Below are 24,354 nucleotides of genomic sequence, written 5' to 3'. Positions count from 1 at the left end.
GTACTTTTTCGTTGTGGAATTATAATTCTAAATATTGAAAGTAACGAAAAGATCAGTTTTTGGTCAAAATTCTATTGTTGTATAATTTGGTATGATATAGCATTTCACTTCTGTTACCATCTTAAACGCGTAGGCTTTGCTTGGTTTCTATAGCGTTGTTGATATATGTTGAGAACTGTCAGACGTTTATGAACATATCAAAGATGCATTCAAATGATGAAAGGAATGATATGTTATTTAGTTATGCAAAATCAAATTGAAATCCTCTTTTGGCAAGGAATATGTATGTTCAGCTATACCCGAACATTCAAATGTTTGGACGATTAGAAAGAAATTTGAGGGACTATGGTGCATTTGACAGAAAGAAATAGTGAAGGAACATTTAGATGCAATATTCCCAAGAAAATGAATTGGAAACAATGGATCAATTAACTGGCCAGCTCGATCCCCAGATCTTACTCCTTTAGATTTTTTTGTCTGGGGATACATAAAGGATAACATTTTTTCAAAACCAAGTACAGATATAGACCATCTCAAACAAAAAATAAGAGATGCATGTATTAGTATTACACCTACTATGCTAGAAAATTACCACAGAAATTATTTGGACTGACAACTTGTGTGCACTTCACACAAGTCACACAAGGTCGTCAATTCAAATATTTAATGTGGATTGCCATGTAGCTTTGATTTTCCGTATAGGTTTCATTTTTCCCAAAATTTCATGATTGTTGTTCATTATTGTTGATTGTTGTTAATGATGATGGTGGTTATAATGAAACGCTATAAAAATATCAAATGTGATATACCCTTGGATTGTAAATTTATTGCTTTATCAATATCTGTAGTAAAAAAAGACAGGTCAGAATTTAAAAAAAAAGTTGATAGTGGCCATGTTGACACGAACGTTTTGTCGAATATTTATTATTACATTGTCATACTACACTTCAAATTTTTTTTTCCATTTTTTAATATTCTCACAGTTCCATTCGAAAAAAACAAAAACCAGCATTTTTGGTTTTCCCCGTATAATTCGAGAAAAGCCACAGTCCCCGTGAATTTTCTTCGACCATTGTATTGTTTTCGATGACAGTTACCTTCATTCCTATTAATCGTCTTCGTATCTATCTGTTACGGTTTAGAATATAGTTATGTTACCACATGATAAAAGAAACCTCCTGCAATGAGCAATGATATTGAAGACTGCATTAAGAAACACAACACATACCTATAACCTATTGAAATATTGACCAAAATGTATACAACTTCAGAAGTTGCCATCACAATCAAAACATTATTTTGAATTTCAGACAAGAACGAATCCCAATCTGGTACGAAGGAGTTACATCGTTGGTGCATCTTTCGAATTCATCGACATACCTTTCGTAGGAACAACAGGAAACATCACGGCATGGTTCAATAATGATCCATTTCATAGTCCTGGTATATCTTTAGGACTTGTATTAGACAGTGTTTATCGAAAGCTATGTAATGGAAGCAGCATTGAATTCACGAATCACCCATTGCCTTATATGGTTAAAACCGAAATAATTGAACTTTTTTTTGGCCAGTCTGTAGGGTATCAACTGGCAATAAATGTTGTCTTCAGTATGACCTTTGTCTCCGCGTTCTACGTCATTTTCATCGTCAAAGAGATCAAATGTGGCTCTAAACACTTACAGTTTATCTCAGGAGTTAAAGTCCTCGTATTTTGGATGACGAATATTTTGTGCGATTCGTTGACGTACGCGTTGACAATTTCATTGTTTCTTATCACGATGACATTCTTCCAGGAAGGAGGTTACAGCAGTTCTGTTGACTTCGGTAAGTAGTATACATTTTACAAGATATTTGACGTATCAATAAGTGGCATTGGGGGATCGAATATGAGTCGAAATCTTTCCCCGAGTACCCGTTCAAAAAAATTTTTACTGTTTTCATTACACAAAGAAAAAGCCAATGTAGAAAGTATTCTTCAATATTTGAGTATCCTGGTTTCTCTTAGTAGCATGAAAGGAAAAAAGATCACTGATGCAATATGGGGAGGATACCGTGAGACACCTGAGCTTACTATATAACTGCTGTCTGCAGGTGTATGAGGTCTGTCTGCAGGTGTATGAGGTCTGTTAAAGAAATTAGATGGAGGTTTGAATTTCGCGAAGTGTTTTGCGTGTTTCGCGATTTTCTGTTATCGAAAACAATGGATCAAAGAATTTGCATTAAATTTTGTGTGAAAAATGGAATTCAGTGCTCAAAAGCATTCGGAATGTTGATAGTGGTATACAGTGATTGTATTCTGAGTCAAAAAAAGGTTTACAAGCGGTACATGCTTTTCACAGAAGGTAGAGAAGGTGTGATAGACGCGCTTTTCCTGAACGCTCCAGCACATAAATAACCGATGCGAATGTTGAAAAGGTGAAGAAAACTATTATGGAAAATCGTCAAATCACTATCAGACAAGTTCCTGAAAATATTGGACCATCGGTTGGCTCATGACATGCGATTATTTCGAAAATTTTGAGCATGAAGCATGTGGTTGTGTGGTTCATTCCAAAATTGCTGAATTTTCAGCAAAAAAAACCTTTCGCCTAAGCACTACTCACGAATTGTTTGAAATAGTCAAAATTGGTGACGAATCATGGATATACGGTTACGAAATCGAAACCAAAGTCCAATCGTCCCAATGGAGGAGCCCAGGAGAGCCAAGACAAAAAAACACATCCATTTCGATCGAATGTCAAGGTTTTGCTCACTTTTTTTTCGATTAACTTGTCACTCATCATGGCTGTTAGTGATTTTTTCGGGAGAGAACACACTGTAATCATTTCTCGGCCACCGTATTTACCAGATTTGCCCCTCTGTGACTTTTTCCTATTCCTAAGATTGAAGAGGCCCATAAAAAGACGATGATTGATGAAATGAAAACCGGTTCGCTGAGAGAGTTCAAGGACATACCAAAAGTGCATATCAGAACTACGTCGAGGATTGGAAAAAACGCTGATACAAGTGTTTTATACAGGGTGTTTCAAATTCGATCCTCACCATTAAGATCTTGGAAACTACGAGAGATACGAAGATAGTTGAATTGGGGCAAAGTTGGGCATTTATCTGACTGAAAATGTGCCGTTGAGAAATTTCTGAAATTCCGAGTATATCCGGAGATATCCGAAAAAAAACGGAAATTTCGGAAAATGGTTTTTATTTTTTTCTGGCATCGAAAATAAATTGCACTTTCACATTACCACTTTTTCGCTGCTAGATAATGGTGTTTTCAGATTTGCTATCCGACGTTTCGTCTTCCGGCCACCAACATCAACTCATTTTTTTTTTGTTGGCGCTACATTGGATTCTTTCTGTTTTTAATAAAACCAGATATCACCTTTTCGATGATTTATCATAAGTAATCATTTTTTTTTCGAAAATTTGGAGATATTGAAAAAAATCAATTCTTATCGTAATAGGTTTTGACTTTCATGTTTATAAACTTGACCTTCAATTTGTTACACTCAATGACATTTTGTTATTGTACAAGTCATTGAATTTTTGGTGAAAAAAGGCTTTCACGAATGAAAAAAAAAAGATATGATAGAAATACTATAGAAACAGTGTTATGACATCGGAAATGTATTTAAACTTGTATCCCAAAAGACGACAACTACATCGAACTATGTTCAAGTTATTGGATCAAAATCTCACGAAGTTTGGTTCGTTTGGAAAAGCCAATAAAAAATATAGAGACAAAATCAACAATCAAAATTTGATAAATGAGGTGTGTGTGAGGCGAATTAGACATTGGGTCCTTTTCAATGAAAATAAAACTTTGAACAAATAACAATAGTTAACTAAAATGTAAAGGCAAAAGTATATCACAGCAAATGCTCAAAATGCTGGCCTTGTTCATGTTAATAACTGTACCCTTCTCCGAATATTATTCACTGTACGATTAATTTCCTCTCTTCCTCAATCTACCGAACTCTCTAACAATGCTGTGTTGAAGGTTTTCAATATTTTGATATTCCTTCTGACCTTAAACTCTATTTTTCCGTGTACCCCATAAGAATGTATTTATAATACTCAAGTTTAAATACATTTCCGATGTCGTATTTGTAACAAATTTGTATCATATCTCTTTTTTATCCATTCGTGAAAGCCATTTCTCGCCAAAAATTCAATGAAAATGTGATTCAGTGTAACAAATTGAGAGTCAACTTTAGAAACATCAAAGTCAAAGCCTATTATGATAAGAATTATTTTTTTTCAATATCTCCAATTTTTCGAAAAAGAATGATAACTTATGATACATAATTGAAAAAGTAAAATCTGGTTCTATTCAAAACAGAAAGAATCCAATATAGCTCACATAAGATGAAATAAAGTTGATGGTGGTGGCAATGTGGAAGTGCAATTTATTTTCGAATCCTTCGAAAAATAAAACCAGAAAAAAATAAAAACCATTTTCCGAACTTTCTGTTTTTTCCGAATATTTCCGGATGTACTTGGAATTTCTGAACTTTCTCAACGGCATATTGTTGGCAGATAAATGCGCAACTTTGTCCCGATTTAACCATCTTCTTATCTCTCAGAGATCCCAATGGTGAGAATCGAATTTGAAACACTCTGTATATGTGGGAACAAAATAGACAATAGACCTCGTATGGTTTCATAAATAGCAGCATAACAAGGAGATTTATTATTTTATATCTTCGGTCTTCGATATCTTCCGAAGAATTTTGGAAATGCGATTACGAATTCTGAAAAGAAAACTGTAGAAGATAAAATCAAATCATCTAAAAGAACAATTCGTTCAGGCCAGTCTCAACACCCTACACAGTAGGTTAATGGACTGACACCTATCAGAAAACAACTACTCCCCTGGCTAATACCACGAAGGGCGTTGGATTATATCCGACAGGTGTCAGTGCAGGATTCTTCACTGAAGTTATTCCTGCATATGCTGTTGGCGATACAACTGCCGCAATAGATTTTCAATTATCGGAACACACTTGCAGACCGGTTTCGGGCTGTTTGGCCACTCGTCAGTGCAAGGTAGTGTATATCATCAACATAAAGTCGATGATTTCCGATAATTGAAAATCGAATTCCGTCAGAGTATCATTCCTCGAACTAAGCTGAAGACTACAACAAACAACAGGTTTGTCGTCGCTCCATCTGCCTGTGAACGAGGTAACCAACTGCATATCCAAATTTGCCCAATTCCTCGTAAAAGGAAAGAAATCTTTCACGTATAGTCAGTGGGCATACTTGAAGACTGGCTATAAATCAAATCATCTAAAAGAACAACTGGCCTGAACGAATTGTTCTTTTAGATGATTTGATTTATAGCCAGTCTTCAAGTATGCCCACTGACTATACGTGAAAGATTTCTTTCCTTTTACGAGGAATTGGGCAAATTTGGATATGCAGTTGGTTACCTCGTTCACAGGCAGATGGAGCGACGACAAACCTGTTGTTTGTTGTAGTCTTCAGCTTAGTTCGAGGAATGATACTCTGACGGAATTCGATTTTCAATTATCGGAAATCATCGACTTTATGTTGATGATATACACTACCTTGCACTGACGAGTGGTCAAACAGCCCGAAACCGGTCTGCAAGTGTGTTCCGATAATTGAAAATCTATTGCGGCAGTTGTATCGCCAACAGCATATGCAGGAATAACTTCAGTGAAGAATCCTGCACTGACACCTGTCGGATATAATCCAACGCCCTTCGTGGTATTAGCCAGGGGAGTAGTTGTTTTCTGATAGGTGTCAGTCCATTAACCTACTGTGTAGGGTGTTGAAACTGGCCTGAACGAATTGTTCTTTTAGATGATTTGATTTATAGCCAGTCTTCAAGTATGCCCACTGACTATACGTGTAGAAGATAATTCAATTCAATTGAGTTATGAAATAAAAAATCCCTCCATGAAAATCAGTAGATTTTATCTAATTTTTTCAACTGTGATTCTCAAAGTATGGCCTCAGTTCAACAATTGCAATTCCCAGATTACCTTCAATGAAAACCTTAATGAAAAATGTCTTACGAAATCTGAGAGGACATTTAATAGGACTTCATGTTCATACCCAATTAGTATTGAATAATACCACCACAACGCTAAGTTGAAACTGGAGTATGTTGATGACTATTCAAGCAGTTGAAAAACGATCAAAAACTATTTTCACTGATATATTTGAATATATTTACTACCCGCAATCTGAATAAGAATAAATCTTAATGGAGAAATGTAAGGAAAATATGTGACGTTTTTGAAAACCTATTAAAAAGCTTAGACCATTTTCTTGAATACTGACTTAATTATATATTATACTTATTATAGATATGTCAGAAAAAATTTTATAGACAGGGTTTTTCCTAAAACAAAAGTATTCAACTTGAAACTTCGAAAAAATTGGTGCTTTGTTGCTTTCTGCATCTTAATAAGAGCAAAACGAAATATTTACACCAATTTGAACAATTTTGTTTTTCGAAAATGATGAAATTGGTCACCCTGTATATAATTTGTGATTATAGAAGATGCTGAAAATTCAGTCACGAATAATTAATTACAAATTGATATTTTATATTTCATATATTGTTTGAATTCAATATTGGTCATTGTGACCTAAATTTTAGTTTTCTGGTGAAATTAAACATTTTTTTTCAGGTCGGATGCTAATTATACTACTAAGCTTTGCATGGTCATTTTTACCCATGATATATATTGCCAGCTACTTATTCAAAGAACCTTCAAGTGGATATAGTAAACTTGTTTTATTTGGGATTTTTACAGGTAAGCAAAGTTATATTATGAATCGATTGAGAACACTCACTATTCATTTTACCCAAAAATAGTCAACCTTTCAATACCTTTCGTTTCTTTCAGGCAACGTACTATTTATAATGGTTCAAATATTCTCAACTTCTGGTTTGAAATTCAAAAATATCGCAGAATGGCTACATTGGATACTGCTAGTGACTCCCCATTATTGTCTAGCTACCGCCTTCAGTGAGAGTTTCAAAGTATATTCATTCAATGAGGTTTGCAAGCGTTTATTTGAGAGCTGTGCACTCATGCATATTTCGGAAGGCGAGTGCTTCGATATAATAGGTTCAAAGGAAATCACGGATGTATGCACAGGTGGGAAAATTATATCTTTATTTTCAAGATCAGCCGTATCATGGTCCTGATAAAATTTCTAATAATAATTACGTGTTTCATGAACAATGCAACCCAATGTCTATCAAACACTAGATAGTTAATGGAATATTTGAAAAACGGTGCCTACGGTGATCTGATGACCAAAGAATGAAAAATCGAAATTTGTATTTGTAACTGACGTTACTACAATTTTGTCCTGCAAGGACATTTTCAAACAAATAAAATAAAGTGAAATAACTAACAATGTACACCGTTATACAGTGTGTTCGCAAAGTATGAAAAAAATTCGATATTTCCAAAACCAAAGGTCGTTTTACAAAAACCTGAAACACTTCGATTTTTAATTTCAATATTCTACATTTTACAACCGAATTTTATTGAACAGGGTGATCAATATTAATGTGATTACGTCATCGGTAATTTTTTTAAGTGCAACACCCTGTATTTGGTGTCAGTTTTAGATAATCCGTAACCAGCTGATTCCGAAAAGGTATACTTGGGGTCTAACGGACAGAATTTGAAAGATGCGCGCTCAGAAAATAAATTTCATTGATATCTAATAAAAGTAGAAATTAATTTATTATTTTATATTTTTTTTCTAATGAATAATTTATCAATGGGAAAGTAATACAGTAATAAATAAATGACTTCATTATAAATGTTCGAAATGTAGTCCTTGCTGCATTTGACAGTAACCTAAACGTTGAATAAATTGTTGTTGAACCTTGTTTATGGTTTCTTGAGAAATATTGTTTATTTTTGTTCGAATTATCTCTTTTAATTCTTGAATATTTGCTGGTTTCGCTTCATAAACAACATTCTTCAGATGGCCCCACATAAAGTAATCCAACGGATTCAAGTTTGGCGACCTCGCTGGCTATTCAATAGGTCCACGTCTACCAATCCATCGGTTCGTAAACATTTGGTCCAGATACCTTCGAACATCTGCATCATAATGTGGAGGCGCACCATCCTGTTGAAACCATAAACTTTCATCAAAACTTCCAGGATTAATTCTACTGGGGAATAAATTAATTGAAGTAGGTACAAAATATCCCCTCAAAAAACTGAAGGTATGTTGGCCCGTCTGAAGTAAAGTACCGTCGAAAAAGTAGGGTCCGATGATCCTGTTTCTTACAATGCCAACCTTTTGCGGGTATTGTGTATGATGCTCACGCATCCAGTGGCTCAGTACCTACAATTCTGACGGTTGACCCCACCATTCAATGTAAAAGTGGCTTCATCAGAAAATATTATATTTTTTACGAAGAAACGGTCTTGGTGACAGTTATCCATCATGGCTTCACAAAATTCTATTCTTCTATTTGGATCATCCTCGTTTAATTCCTGTAGAAGTTCGATTTTAAAAGGATGCCATTTTTCCAATTTTAATACTTTGTGTACAGTTGTTTTCCTGACATCGAAATCACGACTAACCTTACGAACAGAAGTGTGCACATCTTCTTCAAAAGCAAGTAGAACATCTAGTTTTGTATCATCAATTACAGAAGGACGACCTGATTTGCGTGCATTTTCAATTGTATCAGTTTCTCGAAATTTCTTTTCAATCTTTCTTAGTTATGCGTCTTTCTGGATACTTTTCATTAAATAACTTACACACTTCCATCTGAGTTCGCGATCTGTCTTCATAGTTAATCATCATAAGTATTTCAATTCTTTGCTTTATACTTAAATTCATTACTACTTCAAATTAATCCGAAGCAATACTAAAGAAAATTCACGAATTAATACAATAACTACTGTCCTATTCAACAGTTACTGAACGTCAATCGAAATAATGACATTTCACAATAACAAAAAAAACTAGCCGCCTAGTTTTTTGAAATTGGTAAGAAATACTTGTTAGCACGGTTACTGTCAACTACAGCAAGGACTACAGTTCGAACATTTAAAATAAAGTCATGTATTCATTACTGGATTACTTTCCTATAGTTAAATTCATCATTAGAAAACAATATAAAATAATCAATTAATTTCTACTTTTATCTATTAGATTTCAATAAAATTTATTTTATAAGCGCACATCTTTCAAATTCTGTCCGTTAGACCCCAAGTATCATACCTTTTCGGAATCAGCTCGTTACGGATTATCTAAAACTTACACCAAATACAGGGTGTTGCATTTAAAAAAATTACCGATGACGTCATGACATTAAAATGGATTACCCTGTATAATGAAATTTTGTTGTAAAATGTAGAATATTGAAAAATAGAGAAAGGTGTTTCAGGTTTTGGTAAAACGACCTTTGTTTTTGGAACTATCGAATTTATTCCATACTTTGTATACTGTATATCCTAACAATCACTGTCGGTAATTGTATCCCACCTAAACAGTATTTCACTCCGGACAATGTGACCGAAATTTCTCAAATCGGTATACTGACGAAACAACTACTTTTATATGAATATTGAATTATACAAATACTTTTTTTCCTATTCAGTTTATACTTCAAACATTCACCATGGAATTAAAACAGATGTCACTCACACGAGTTCCTACTTATTCACCATACTCAAACACCTGTTCATGTAGCTGCAGTTTAGTGAGAATTTATCATCATTTCCACCAACAGATTTCCTATTAGAGCCTTTGAAGTCCACAATTACAACTTCATGTCACGAATGAGCTGAATCTACTCACGTCATCATTGAGTAGTTGAATTTACTCGTGTTATCCCTGAATGATCATTATTATTATCATTATGGAGGTGTCGTCAACGTACCTCAACCAGACTTGGAACTTCTCTTCAACTACTTGCGAACAAAAATATTCAATGCCGTCGAACCGCGTGGTTGGTAGCCAAAAGAAATATTCTAAACATAACATAAACATATAATTTATCGAAAATAATACAGATCATTATCAAAACTACTTCTTACCTTTCATTATACTCTTTCTTTTTCAACTTATATTCAAAATAACAACTTTTTCAGACCTGAATATTTCACATTTTCAATGGGACTCTCCAGGGATAGGAAAAAACTTGTTTTTCTCATGTTTCACAGGATTTTCTTCGTATATTATACTTTTCTCCATTGAGTATGGAGTATTTTCTCGACTCACTTCCTATTTCGAAAAATATGTCTCTATTCATCAGCCGGTTAAAATCATGGAAGAGGATTCTGACGTCATTGATGAAAAAGAAAGGATTTCTAATGCCACTGAAATGGATATACGTTCAACCTACCAACTAGCTGTTAGAGATCTAACCAAATTTTATAAAAAATCCCTGGCAGTGAATGGATTATGCCTAGGAGTGAAAAAGTATGAATGTTTTGGACTTCTCGGAGTAAACGGAGCTGGTAAAACTTCAACATTCAAAATGATGACTGGGGATGTAAAAATCTCCTACGGTGATGGTTGGGTAAGTAGTTACTGAATATATGTTTCAAAAGTAAGCGAAAATGTGATTCTAAAATCACCAAATACTGAAAAAGGTTAGATATGAGAACAAAGTTTCTTGAAAACTGGTGAACCGAAAGTCAAAATACTAACTGACGATTACGTTGTTGTGAAAGTGACAATTGGTAGTTTAGATGGGTGATTGTTAAGAAGTACATAACTCGGTCGAATTTATGTTATTTTGAGGAAGACACAAAACAGTCTGAACCAAATAGTGTTGTAATTGAAAAGTAATAAAACTTGACATATTTCACATACCTAGATGCGAAAATCATATGATTTTCACATTCAATCATTCACATTTTCTGAAAAAAAAATACATTTTATTTTTAGTAAACTTTTGAACTATTACAATAGAGAGACGACCTGTTTCTTTTTACCAAATAGAACTTACTCATCCTCTTCAGCTGTAGTATCATAAATCGTAGTCCAATAGAACCAGGCACCTTTTTCCTTCCATTTGAATATATACTCATAATGATGAACTAGGAACTACTTGCATCAACTTGCTCATCTATCCATGAAGAACAAAACTGTGATCAGGCGTTATCATACGCTTGAGAAAGCCATTGTGTTGGCGTGTTGACGTAGGTTGAATTTCACTAGTTCGGACTTCCATTGTCTACTATATAAAAAGATTTGAAATCCCTGAAACAACTAAAAAAGAATAATTAAAAATGAATAGCTGAAAATAACAATTATATTAAGCAAAATAAACATGAAATAAAATAATAGCGAAATAAAATACAAGTAAAAATAGAACAATTGAATTGATGAAAATAAAGACATGAAAAAGGAAAACAAAAATAAAAAGTGGAGAGATTCCAAGTCACGTTAGTTCACGACGTTTCGATTGTTAGTATCTACAATCGTCTTCGGGTAATGACTGACTGACGTAGGTTGACTCAATCACTCAATCGGCCGCTGTGTGAACCGGTGGTTCAAGCGGCGAGGACGATCGATTTCCACTTGCTATCGCCCAACCCGTGCTAGTAATCACACATTGAAAGGTATTGTTAGTCCGTTAGCTCGCAGAAGTTTCGAGTTTTGAGAGGAGTCGGCAGCTGGTTAATGGAAAAGCAAATTTCAACAGATTGTAGCACAAAACTGAACTCAACTCAAAAAATGACTCAGGTCCTTCAAAATACCGGAGTGAGGAATTGTTGTTGAGGAAGAAAATTTATTTGTGTGCTGAGTTTTGATAAAAAGTCAGCTGATTGTCAAGTAAAAAACTATAACTTGAGCAGTTGTCAGTCACTACAAAAACACAATTTCATTCAGAATATTGGATCTATATAATAAAAATACAACTATGTGGGAGTATAAATGAAATCTTGAGAAAAAGCAGCCAACTTCAATTTTACAAGTGACTGAAAATCTCAAGAACGAGGTTTTAATGATGAACGAGAATGTTTCCTACTTATTCACCCAAATTCAAACACCTGTTCATGCAGCTACAGTTTCGTAGGAATGTATCATCTTTCCCTACAACCGATTTCCTCGAGTCTTTGAAGCATACCAGATACTCGTTAGGACAACAAGAGGATTATTCCGAATTCTTGGGATCCTTGTTGAATACTCTTCGTGAGCCAAACAATAGCAGAATAAATAATCCTGACCGCTCTGGATTTAATGATTCCGTACAGTCTATCTCGTCTCGTCGTGTTAAAAGATCTTTTGCTAGAAAAATCCTCACTTGTTTATTTTGCAGTAAATGTTCAAGAGGTAGCGAAAACGTATGTGATTTTGTGGAACTTCAACAAGCGTTTCCTAATATGACTAATAACCAGTCTAAACAAAGCTTATTGTTAAATCATCTGAAAATGGAACTTTTAACAGGTGATGATCGACTGTATTGCCAAACATGCGCCAAACTAACTGACTGTTGTGAGAAAAGAAGTATAGCTGAGGCACCAGACAATCTAATGATAACACTGATGATCTTCAAAAATGACTCAACTTCTGACTGAAGCACCAAACTCATACCAAATAGATGAACACTTCAATCTAGCATCACACTATTATAATCTTCATGCAGTCATTGTTCACTGTGGTTCTGGCGTTGAATCTGGTCATTATTACGCCTTGGTCAAAGTTGAAACGGACTGGTTTAAGTTTGACGATAGTCGTGTCACTAAGTGTTCTGGCGATATATTGAATTCATTGGAGCCTCTGGAGACACCCTAAATTTTGTTTTATGAGGGAGAGGACATTGGCACATCAAGATCTTCAGATTATGTGTTGCTGCAGGTTTTTCCGGGTTTTTCTGCAGCTGAAAAAGCAAATGCGCCACTGGAATCAATGAAGTCGCCGCTAAGCGCCAATTGATTTTGGTTGTTGTTTCATAATTTCATAATTTTTATTTTGGAAGCGTTATTTTATTGGAAAATGTATGATTTTTAGTTTTCACTTCGAAAATAATTCAACTGTTGACTTCTCAATAATACACTTGACAATTGACACAGCCGTCTTGTTTCAAGGGTAACCAACAATAAATATTTCATCAGGTAACCGTTGTCAAAAATTCCAGTTGTAGCTATTGATACCTGGTTATTTTTGGAAAATATTTTGAATATGTAATAATGACCCGAGTAAAGGATCTGGTTAGGAAAAACTCCTAATGAATATCGATTTTTACGTATGAATGAAAATCGTCTATAAAATTTCGTTTCCTGGATGAGATAGTGAAAAACACATTTTCGTCGTACTGTTTATTCTTATTGATCGACATCTGTCTATTTTAAAACACTTATGATTCTTCAAATCCAAAATGTACTTTAGTACCCAAAAATTGACGAAGTAATGTGAACTTTCATTACCAGAGATGATAGTGTCATAGCAGTTTTTCGAATGTGTTGGTTTTGTTTGCAGATTTTGCGGTAAAAATATCAAAGGAGACGAAAATGGGAGTGAGCTTTCAAAGATCGGGTCTTCGACAAAGCACTCTGTCTGAAGTTGTTGATCAATGCAACACACAATATAATGCTTGTAATTATTATTATAGATAGTGCTACTGTTACTACTACCACTCTTAGTATTTCGATAGGAAAATTCCCGGTTTTTGATATCGTCACTAATCTTTTAATACTAGTATATCTTTTTTTGTACCGGTAGTTTCCAAAAATTTTAGTGTAATATATGGTGCTATCACTATATGGATTTTTTTATATATTCACAATAAATACCTATTCAAGAAAACCTCTTGCGTATTTGCATACTCTGTAGCTTGAATGTTTCAGGTTTTGGACACTTTAAATGTAGAGTGTTCGTCAATGTTGTCTTAAAAAAAAATTAAAAACAAATTGCGAAAAAACTGGTTATTGTTTCTAGGTTACCGGAAAGAGTATAAAAAACCAACTGGCGGAAGCTCAAAAATGTATCGGTTATTGTCCGCAATTTGATGCTCTCCTAGATGACATGACGGTACACGAGACAATCGTAATGTTTTCCTTATTGAGAGGGATTAGACTGGAAAATGTCTATAATTTACCACGGTTTCTGGCTCAGGAATTTGACTTTCAGAGACATCTGAATAAGAAGGCAAAAGAATTGAGCGGTGGAAATAAGAGAAAAGTGAGCACAGCAATTTCATTAATAGGAGATCCTCCAGTGTTATATCTTGATGAGCCAACTACAGGTAAGTTTATTGCTAATACTGTAGTATTCAGTTAGTTAGTACGATCTGAAAGAACACCGATTCCGGTTATTTTATTAAGAGTCCAATAAATATACTCTTACAACTCACAAGAATTATTATCATTAACACGCATGAGCTCACATCTTGCATTCATGGTACCCAACAAAAGTGTGAGAGATGTCTTGAACAACTGATAGTCCTCTGGCGGAGTTGCTTCATCATAAAAACTGGTTGAGCTAGACTCGACAAAAGCGGGTTACTTCAGGAAACTCCAGGGTGAATCCATGAAACCCCATCAGGCTACTCATCAGGTCACTCATTGGTTTTATATAGATGACTTTAAACTTCATGCCTACGGAGAATAGGACTTGCATCAGCCCTTAAGAGTGGCGGAAAGAGTACACGTATGAATCGGTATGGAATTAAAAAATACAAATGTTCAATGGTATATCTTAGAAGAAGATGATGAACAGCTAGTAGATAGAAGTATCCTGCACCATCGGTATGCCAGACAGACGTATACTTATGGACAACGCCACTCGCAAAAGGTAACTCAGTGAAGAATTCTCTTCACAAGTATCAGCACAAACTCCGACAGGTCTGGTCATCACAACTGTCGAGGAAATGGAAGTTGCTGTTATCGATATGCTCATCGATCCGATCTTACTCTAACTACTTTGGACTAGTGACATTGACTAGTGAGAATTCATATCATGTCGATGCAAAAACCCAAACAATGAGTACTTTCGAGTTTGGAGTACCTACATAACAGAATCGTACAGGACAAAGCCTGTAAAGTCATGAAAGTTCTGTGATCTTTATCCACATGTACCGTACTCATGGCAGACCAAGAATTGGAGCATTACTCTTCGAGACTCGAGTGGCCGATGAACTTGATTTGTTTTTCGATACTGAAAGAGGTGACCACAACTCTTTTACCGAGTTTGGAACCTGTTCAGCAGAAGGTCCACATCAAAACCGCAGAAATCAGTTTATTCATGTGACTCTACAAGAATGAGTTGATCATGAGGTGTTTTTATACAACATTGAAGACATCGGCTCGATCAAGTGGATTCAAGTAGAAAACTGCGGAGTTCATCAAGAGCTGCTAGGATGATGTTTTCAACACCTTGACCCGCGAAATCCATCTCATTCTTTGAATAGCCGACTATATGTCATTATATCCTCACAAGTTATGTCTCTCAAAATGTTAGTGCTTAACTATTTTTCATAGGAATGGATCCAGCTGCTAAACGTTATTTCTGGAATGCACTCTGTAAAATTCGGGACAACGGCAAATGCATAGTCCTTACGTCACATAGTATGGAAGAATGTGAAGCTCTTTGCACACGACTTGCCATCATGGTTAATGGAAATTTTCGATGTTTGGGGTCTACCCAACATCTGAAGAACAAATTCGCAGAAGGTTATACTTTGACAATCAAGTTGAGAAAACTATCAGACTTTTCCGGTTCCCAACGTTCCGTAGCAGAACCTATCGAAAAGTTCATAGAAGAACACTTCCCAAAAGCTCAAATGAGAGAGAAACATCAAGAGCTGGTAACGTACTACATTACTGATAAGTCGATTCCTTTGTCGAAAATGTTTGGTGTCCTTGAAAAAGCTAAACGAAGTGATCTCAATATCGAGGATTATTCCTTGGGACAGAGTAGTCTTGAACAAGTGAGTATGTTGGTAATAGTTAAAGTTCAATTGCACTGATAAAAACATTCAAATTCAAATTGAATATTATTTACTATTGTACTACTTGTTAGCAATAAGGAAAAATGATACACGTTCCGCCCGATACCTTTTATTATTACATTCTTGTCTCTGTGACTTCACAAAATAATCAACCCCGATATCCTACGAATCCCAATAATAACTGTTCATTCGTCGTCAATCCTCATTACAGCGGTATTATGAAACGTTCAGTATCATCATTCTCTATGGTAGTCTAATTCAAGAATTTCAATTCACGTTCAATATACTTCTCATTTAGGCAAATTCATAGATGAGATGCACATTACGATGAATTATAAAAATGCAAGATTGAATGATGAAGTATTTTTAACAAGTTTCACTTGTATGTTTATTTGCTTGTAACCGACTTCTTTGGAACTCGATTTAGACTCATTTTAATCAGACATATTTATTTTAAACTTTGTACACTTATTAGGAATCGCTGAAAATACAATAATTTCATAAGTTTATCTCATTATCCTGATTAAGATTGTCAGGATTGAATAATTTCCTAACACAGTCACTGTGTGATAGCAAGTAAGACAATCACACTGTCTGAAAAGTGTAATAGCAACAGAAAGTAAAAACTAAAAAGTAATTCGAAACTTATTCAAAATTGTGTTCAACATCGATTGAAGTCCTATGACTCACAATAGCTGCCTGAGGGAGCAGATGTCTGTCAACCCCAGCGAAACTGTGATATTACCCTTCACCAGGAGGAGAAAATTGGACCATTTAACGCTACTCTTCCTCAATGGTGAGGTCATTTCATTTGGAACGGAGGTGAAATATCTTGACATTGTCCTTGATAAAAAAACTCACCTGGAACGCTCACTTGGAAAAAGTTTTACACAAAGCCAGACTGTCCCTATGGACATGTGGAAGTATTTCTGGTAAAACTTGGGGTTAAGATCCCAAACAAATCCATTGGATATATGAGATGATTTTCAGACAAATGATCGCTTGGAGCAATTGTCTGGTGGCCGAAGGCTTTACAGAAAATGGCTCAGGTGAAGCTCTCTGGCTTACACAGGCGGGTTTGTTTGGCCATCAGTGGTGGCATCAATACCACACCGTCAGCGGTCATTGAGATCCTTCCAGATCTACCTCTTTTCCACATTTTTCTGGAGAGAGAGGCTAGATGGATTGCATATAGACTTGTGCACATTGCCAATTGCACAAATCAATTCAATGCAGAGTGCAACAGATTGTTGGTTGACACTGGAAGTCACAGCATTCTGTAAATAGCCTCCAACTGTCAACTACGAACTGCCTTATAAAGTACTGTTCCCGAATAGAGAGGACTGGATCCTACGGAAGAAGGAAATATCAAGAGCAGATAGTTGTCGGTTCACATATGGATCAAAGACACCTTTAGGTTCTGGTGCAGGTGTTTTCAGTCGCAGACCCAGGACCGAGATATCAACCTGCCTAGTAATCTATGCGACTGTATTTCAAACGGAAATTTACGGTATTGAATTGTGTGCGGAGAGAATGGAAGACTCCAAACTCATACAGTCGTACAGTCAGTAAAAATATTCTCGGACAGTCAAGCGGCATTGAAAGCTCTTGGCTCCTGCCGAGCAATGTCTAAGGACTATTGGGCAAGTGCTCCAGAACTTCATGATACTTACATAAGTTCAATTATGACCTTGGAAAAATTCAGTTGGCTCTTGTCACATCTAAATATGAACGATAATTCTATAATTCCTTCACGTGATTCACCATTGTATGATAAACTTTATAAAGTACGCCCAATGTTGGATCACCCCACACAAAAATTGGAAGAGTGTCTGCTGCCCAGTAAATAATTAGCCCTAGATGAATCTATGATTGAATTCAAGGATAGGAGTACGATGAAGCAGTACATGCCCAAAAAACCCATCAAGAGAGAGTGCAAAGTATGGTTGCTCTGTGATAAATTAGGGTATTGCTTGAAATTTGATATCTATATCGAAAAATCCTCCACAGGGGATGTGGAAAAATGTTTGGGGTTCAGAGTGGTCAAGAAACTGACAGAGGGCTTTTCGGGAAAGAATCACCTATTGTTTTTCGACAACTTTTTCAATAGTGTTGAACTCATGGAATATTTGAAAGAAAGAGGGATATATACTGTTGGAACTGTGAACATCTCACGCCGTCACATGCCTATCTTCAAAACAGATAAGCAACTGAACCGAGGTAAATTTGACTGGTACACCAGTGACAAAGGACTGCTTGCCATGAAATAGAAGGATAAGGGACCTGTTCATCTTCTTTCTAACTACCACAAACCAGAAAGCATCACTGAAGTAGATCGTAGGGAGAGAAGCGGAAATGTAGTAATGGTGCCCACAAGCTGTGGTTAAATACATTCTCGATGCTTGTGTTGTGAATTCTTATTATCTCTACAAGCTAATAAACTTACCCAAAACAAGTTCGAAAGCATTTAGAAGAGCAATTATAGGTGGACTTACGGCTTCACCGTTAGCATCCTCAAACAGGGTCAAGTCTTCTTCTAGAAGAGCAAGCTCAAATGTACCTCAATTGGAGATAAAAAAATCGAAACCTTATGTTCCGAAAGAGATTCGGTAGACATCATCGATGCATCAGCCCGAACGTACTTCAAGGAGTAGGTGTGCTGTATGTAGCACAAAAGCACACCCCGTGCGTACCGATTGGAAGTGCTCCACATGCGGCGTTCCTCTTTTTTTTAGGAAGGAAAAAACCTGTTTCCAAACTTATCACTCACATTAGTTCATCTTTCCTATATTCCACTTTACTTTCTAATTAAAAGTATCATTTTATTATTATATTGCCTTTTTTTAAAAGCTGCAACGGTGGTCCAAATAATAAACCTCCACTTTTTGTGAAAAAAGATGATTTTATTTTTTATTTTCTAGATTAAATATGATTTTTGTATAGACAAAAATGGAATGATACCGCAATCATATAATTAGAGTGAGAAAAAAATTTGGGTTCCACTTGGGTTCAAATTTCATGATAATTCTGAAGCCAGTAAGAGTTAACTGAATATTTATTGTTTACAGGTATTTCTGACGTTTACAAGGAATCAGAAAGAAACGTCTTGAAGTTCTGCCATACGAGTATTACCTCACTAAGGAAGATTGCTTTAGCCCTCAGGATGTGCCTACAAAGTTGAATTTTGATCATTCGTCCTTGAATCATACAAAACAATCGGTGAAATTCGAAAGTTGATAAACCGAATGTCAATTTATTAACCAAGACTTTTGATGCAGTTACATTTACAGTACCAGTTACTTAGAACAACTCACTTTTCAGACTTTACATACAAATAAATCATTTATCGCAAATATATTTGAAAAATCTGCGATGTGGAATACATTGCTGTTTATGAACTGTCATACGTTTTTCTCAAAAATATATTTTTTGTCCACCGTTATCAGAGGTTTTTGTTACATACAACTTTTAGACATTAAACTTTAGAAAATCAAAAACATTTCAAATTATGACATGACATAACTTTTTTGCTATTTTGAAAATACAATAATTTGCTGAATATTATTGTACAAGTGAAGTATTTGTTTGTTTCAACTGTGGAATGATATGATATGATGAATTGCATGTAAGATAAGATTTTTTTGTATTGGTATAAGCGATGTTCAGATTATTTCAGTTGTGATTGTTGATCTTTCGAAATTGAAGTATCATGTAATGTTCATTGCCAATTACTACGCAATTTTTTCTTTACCATATTGTATTGTATGGTAAGGAATCATATTCACAGTAATTTTATATATTTATGAAGGTGGATCCCAAGGTTTACCAAAGTTTAAATTCATTATTTGTTCATCAGACGATAAACTATGATAAGGTATCTATTGTGGAGTTGAATTTGTATGTGTACTCTTTCACCGTACCCAGTAAGGACCTCATGATATTACAAAATAGATTTACTCACCACTGGAATGAGAAGATGGAAAAAAAACGTAATTATGATTATTATGTTGTCATACTGATTCAATATTACTAAATCAGTCCTGAAAATAAGTGATTAAATAATACAGAATGTAAAGTAAACAATAAGAACTTAAATATTACTAGAGTTTTTTCCCAACACCAAAGGTTTTGGGCTCCTCAGAACTTGAAAAAAAATCAAAGAACATGCCACAAAATTTTTAAGGCTTCTTTCATGGATAATATTTCAGCAAAGAAAGTTCAAGTTCTCTATTTATCCTACAGAAAAAAATCTTTTGGAGCTATTTGGCATATGCTCAAAGTATAAAATGGGGTATTTTTTCGGAAGCGCAGAAGTGTCATATATTTAATCATTTGTTTTTTGGAAATCACGTCTTGAAAACTCGAAATTTCGACTTTAATCTGAAAATTTCGAGTTTGAGATGCAAGAAACAAATAAAAAATATATGGCCCTTCTGCGCTTTCATCCTTTGATTGTATACCTAATTTCTCGCAATCTCTAAATTTTGAGCTTGAAGTCGAAATTTTGACTTCAAAGTCGAGATTCAAGTCGAAATTTTGAGATGAAAGTCTTAATTTCGGGTTTGAAGTCGAAATTTCCAGATTGAACTCAAAATTCTTGAATATTTACAGTTTTTTTTTTATTTGAAAAGGTTGAAGTGGGGGCTGACCCAGTTCTTACGCTATCCTAGGCACTGTTTGTGATGGGTCTGTCTATACCAGTGTTCTCAAATCCTCGTCCTAAATTACTGTAGGTCGACCACCTCGAGGCTCATCTTCAAGGCTAAAATCTTCGAACCGAAAATTCGCAAAACAAATTTGACTAGTGCGTTCATTACCACTATGATTGCTAAATTCCTGTTTAATTTTTCGGTTAGTTTCGGCTGTGCTTTGGTTCAATTTGAATCCGTAGAGAAAAATTGGTCGAAAATCGCTCAACAATATCATATAGTATCGAGATGAAAAGAGGCAAAAAATCAAAATTGGGAGAAAAATTAACAGCATCAATGTATAGACTACAAAATTCTATACCAATCAGTATATTCCATGATACAGTGGAATGAATATTCACTGAGATATGGAGCTACAAAAACACATGACATTAAAACGGACAAAACTTTTGAAACAACTTTATACTTAAACAGTTTGTTTGAAGTACTGAGAATTTTTGATTTTGAAGGAAGTGGATTCAAACTTCGTTATCTTCAATAATATACTATATGTTTTATTGAAATTTCAGAATGGTTTGAGCGTAAGCATTCAATTAAGTTTCCAAGGATGAATTGTCCCATCTCCTGATGTAAATTAAACTGCTCAAGAATTTCGTTCAAATTAGATCCTTTAGATAAATTAGTCTTGAAAATGCGATAACCTGACTATACCACCTAACCTCGCACGTTTGTGAACAGTATCAAGAGAACTGGTTAATTTCATAAACTATGCATAACAATTTAATATCCACAAACTTCATTTTGAGGAATATATAACGATATGTTTCGCTAACACAGTAGATTTTTCGTGGTGGTTTGAGTACTATAAGTTCATTCTTACTCTGATATTTATATTACATACTCACAATTGAGTATGTAATTTTATATACCTAAGGTACAGCTTCAAATATGATTACCTAAAGCATATTACATCAATTCTACATCAATAATTGTACTTAATCGGTTTTTAAAAAAACAAGTTTAGTATTGGTGAACCGATTAAACTCAGTTGGTCATTCAGTCATTCAATCTTTGAACATTTAGGTTCATTAATTTCCATTGCTTCCAAATGATTTAGCTTCAAACTCTCATTTTCTATGTTTGAAATTTCAAAATATCCGTTAAAGATATGTTTTTCTTCAAAAAAATGATCTGGAAATGTTGAACTTGTTTTCTTATTTACATAGCTCATATGACGTTCCTGGTTACGATCCCCAAATGTTCTGCCAGTTTGGCCAATATATACCTTAGGGCACGTTCCACAATTCAATATATTCTCGATATCTCGAATTTGGAAGTTTTGCCTTTATTATTTTTAACTAACTTTCCCAACGTATTACCTATTCTATATGCAATTTTAATATCTCGTTTAATGAAAAATGAAGCCACTTTTTCTGTTTTTTGTTCACAATATGTAAAAGCTTTATAATTTTGATTATTCAACTTATCGAAAGCAAACATCTGAAGAAATGAACTTTAAATGTTCAAGCCCGTCTCGTATATACCTACACAGTAGGTTGAATGGACTGGCGCCTATCAGAAAACAAAGACTCCACTGGCTAATACCACGAACGGTGTTGGATTATATCCGACAGGCGTCAGTGCAGGAATCTTCACAGAAAATTTCCAGCATATGCAATTAGCAATACAACTGAAAGAGTCGACCTTCAATTTTGAAACGGGCACCCTTGCAGACTGGTTTTGGGCTCCATAGCCACTCGTCAGTGCAAGATAGTGACCATCATCCACCAAAAGTCGATGATATTCCATAATTGAAAATTGAAATTCTCTCAGAGTATTTCATTCCTCGTCTCGAGTTAGAGCGAATATAAAAAATGTCACTCCATCTAGTGGACGAGGTACTAACCAACTGCATATTCGAAACTTGCCGGATCCCTCTGAATAAGGAAGAAAAAACTTTATTATTAGTCAGTCCAACACCGTTCGTGATATTAGCGAGTGGAGTAGTTGTTTCTGATAGGCGTCAGTCCATTCAACCTACTGTGTAGGCATATCCGAGACGGGCTTAAACATTTAAAGTTCATTTCTATAGATTTGTTTACTGCCTGTCTTCAAGCATAGCCCATTGACTGAAATTGCAGTTTTTTGTAAAGAATTTTGTCTATTGATCCAGTTGTAAATCCGTTATTCACTGCAATTTTCTTGATGATATTAAGTCCAGAAATATTGTATATTTTTTGAGCAATTCTGGTTCGCCATTTCCAAAATTTACGAAAAAATTGCATGGTGTGAGCCAACCGACATGACGGCATCCTCAGCAATTTCTTTGATAGTGATTCGACGATTCTGAATAACAATTTCCTTCACTTTCTTAACATTTTCATCTATTGTCGATGTGCTGGGGTGCCAGGGCGATTGTCGTCATTTACATCTTCGCGACCTTCTAGGAGAAGCATATATCACTTGTAAACGTTTTTCTGACTCAGAGAACAACCACCGTATGCTACTGTAAACATTTCAAGTGTTTTCCACACAAAATTTGACGCAAATTCTCTGATCCATTTTTTTCGATAGCAGAAATTCGCTTAACACGTAAAAAATGTAAGTTTTATGCCTCTTGTCAACAAACTAAACATTCTAAGCAGCTGAAACTGTGAGAATATGTTCGAGATGAGCGTACCAACATAAAAACATAAAAAATCTCCTGAAGAATGTACGTAGTCCGGAAAATTTGAACATTATTGAGCAGTTTAGACAGTTTGATGCTTTGATCGTCTATCACTCTCTATCTGAATCAATAATTGACTCATTATATTGAAGTGTGGGGAGGCATCTTTGTTAATCGACAGCAGACTACCCAAAATACATATTTGAAAATTTTATTTAAAAAAAAATAGACTACTTTCTTCTGAAAAACTAAAGATTTGAAGCTTCTCAATGTCCGATGTCTATATATTCATTTTTGCCTAACCTTGATTTTTATTAATAAACATAAATTTGAACATACAAAGCCAAGAAGTGAAATGGGATCTATGCGGAATCTTTCACTCAAGCTGCCTCTCTTCAAAAAAACTCACACTCAAATGTTTCTATTTTATTATTGTCCGAAGCTATATAATATTCTACCTCAGAACATTCAGATGATAAAGAAACTCAGTGAACTCAAAACCAATATTAGGAATTTTATTTTTGAAAATAAAACTCCATTAGGGGAACTAGAGGCATGATGGGGTAGCGAGGTGAGACGGGGTCACGCACACATACCAAAAACTGAACGCTTCTGCGAGGTGGCGCTTTAGCCAGTCAGAAAGAAGCCTCTCTCGAACAATACTCAGTGCGGCCCACAGACTACAGAAACAAGTTTAGATAGGCAACTGTATACTTGTAGATACAAAATACTAATGCTCCACAGGTCCGTAGCGGATTTTACCTGAACTACAGAAAGAAAACTGTAATCCCGAGTATTTGAGGGCGGGCTTTTTAAAAGTTCGCTCCAATTTGAATAGTAAAATTTTTAATGTATGCACATAAAGTCAACATCATATGAAAGTTCCCTCTCATAATAGATGTAATTGAAATTTTACTTATGAATTGTTTGTATTTAAAAAACAGCTTTTACTAACATTTTTGAAAATTTCTAAATATAACAGGTTTCAAATAGCAATTAAGTGGGGTTAATTTTCAAATTTGTTAAGCAAAAACCACCTGAAATAAAATTTCGATTACATTTATAATTGAAGAAAATTTTCAAATGGTGCAGCCTTTATAGCTGTCAGTATC

The 24,354-nt window shown here is 35.0% G+C and overlaps 1 protein-coding gene across 1 annotated transcript in view; it reads left to right on the top strand.

Annotated features, from left to right (window-relative positions):
• The window catches only part of LOC111511812 (phospholipid-transporting ATPase ABCA3), an 83,838-nt gene extending 64,471 nt beyond the window's left edge, over window positions 1-19,367 (top strand). The window contains exons 16-22 of the mRNA XM_074178879.1: window positions 1,311-1,824; window positions 6,666-6,791; window positions 6,885-7,139; window positions 10,116-10,546; window positions 13,915-14,221; window positions 15,456-15,904; window positions 18,994-19,367. Coding sequence (XP_074034980.1) covers window positions 1,311-1,824; window positions 6,666-6,791; window positions 6,885-7,139; window positions 10,116-10,546; window positions 13,915-14,221; window positions 15,456-15,904; window positions 18,994-19,035 — 2,124 coding nt within the window. The 3' untranslated portion in view covers window positions 19,036-19,367. The remainder of the gene's footprint in view (window positions 1-1,310; window positions 1,825-6,665; window positions 6,792-6,884; window positions 7,140-10,115; window positions 10,547-13,914; window positions 14,222-15,455; window positions 15,905-18,993) is intronic.
• Window positions 19,368-24,354: the final 4,987 nt, after the last annotated feature.

Source organism: Leptinotarsa decemlineata, unplaced genomic scaffold, assembly GCF_025532065.1.
Source record: "Leptinotarsa decemlineata unplaced genomic scaffold, Ldec_3_MD MMD2_tig00004307_RagTag_RagTag, whole genome shotgun sequence".
Classification (NCBI taxonomy): domain Eukaryota; kingdom Metazoa; phylum Arthropoda; class Insecta; order Coleoptera; family Chrysomelidae; genus Leptinotarsa; species Leptinotarsa decemlineata.
This window is presented reverse-complemented; position numbering and strand designations above follow the sequence as displayed.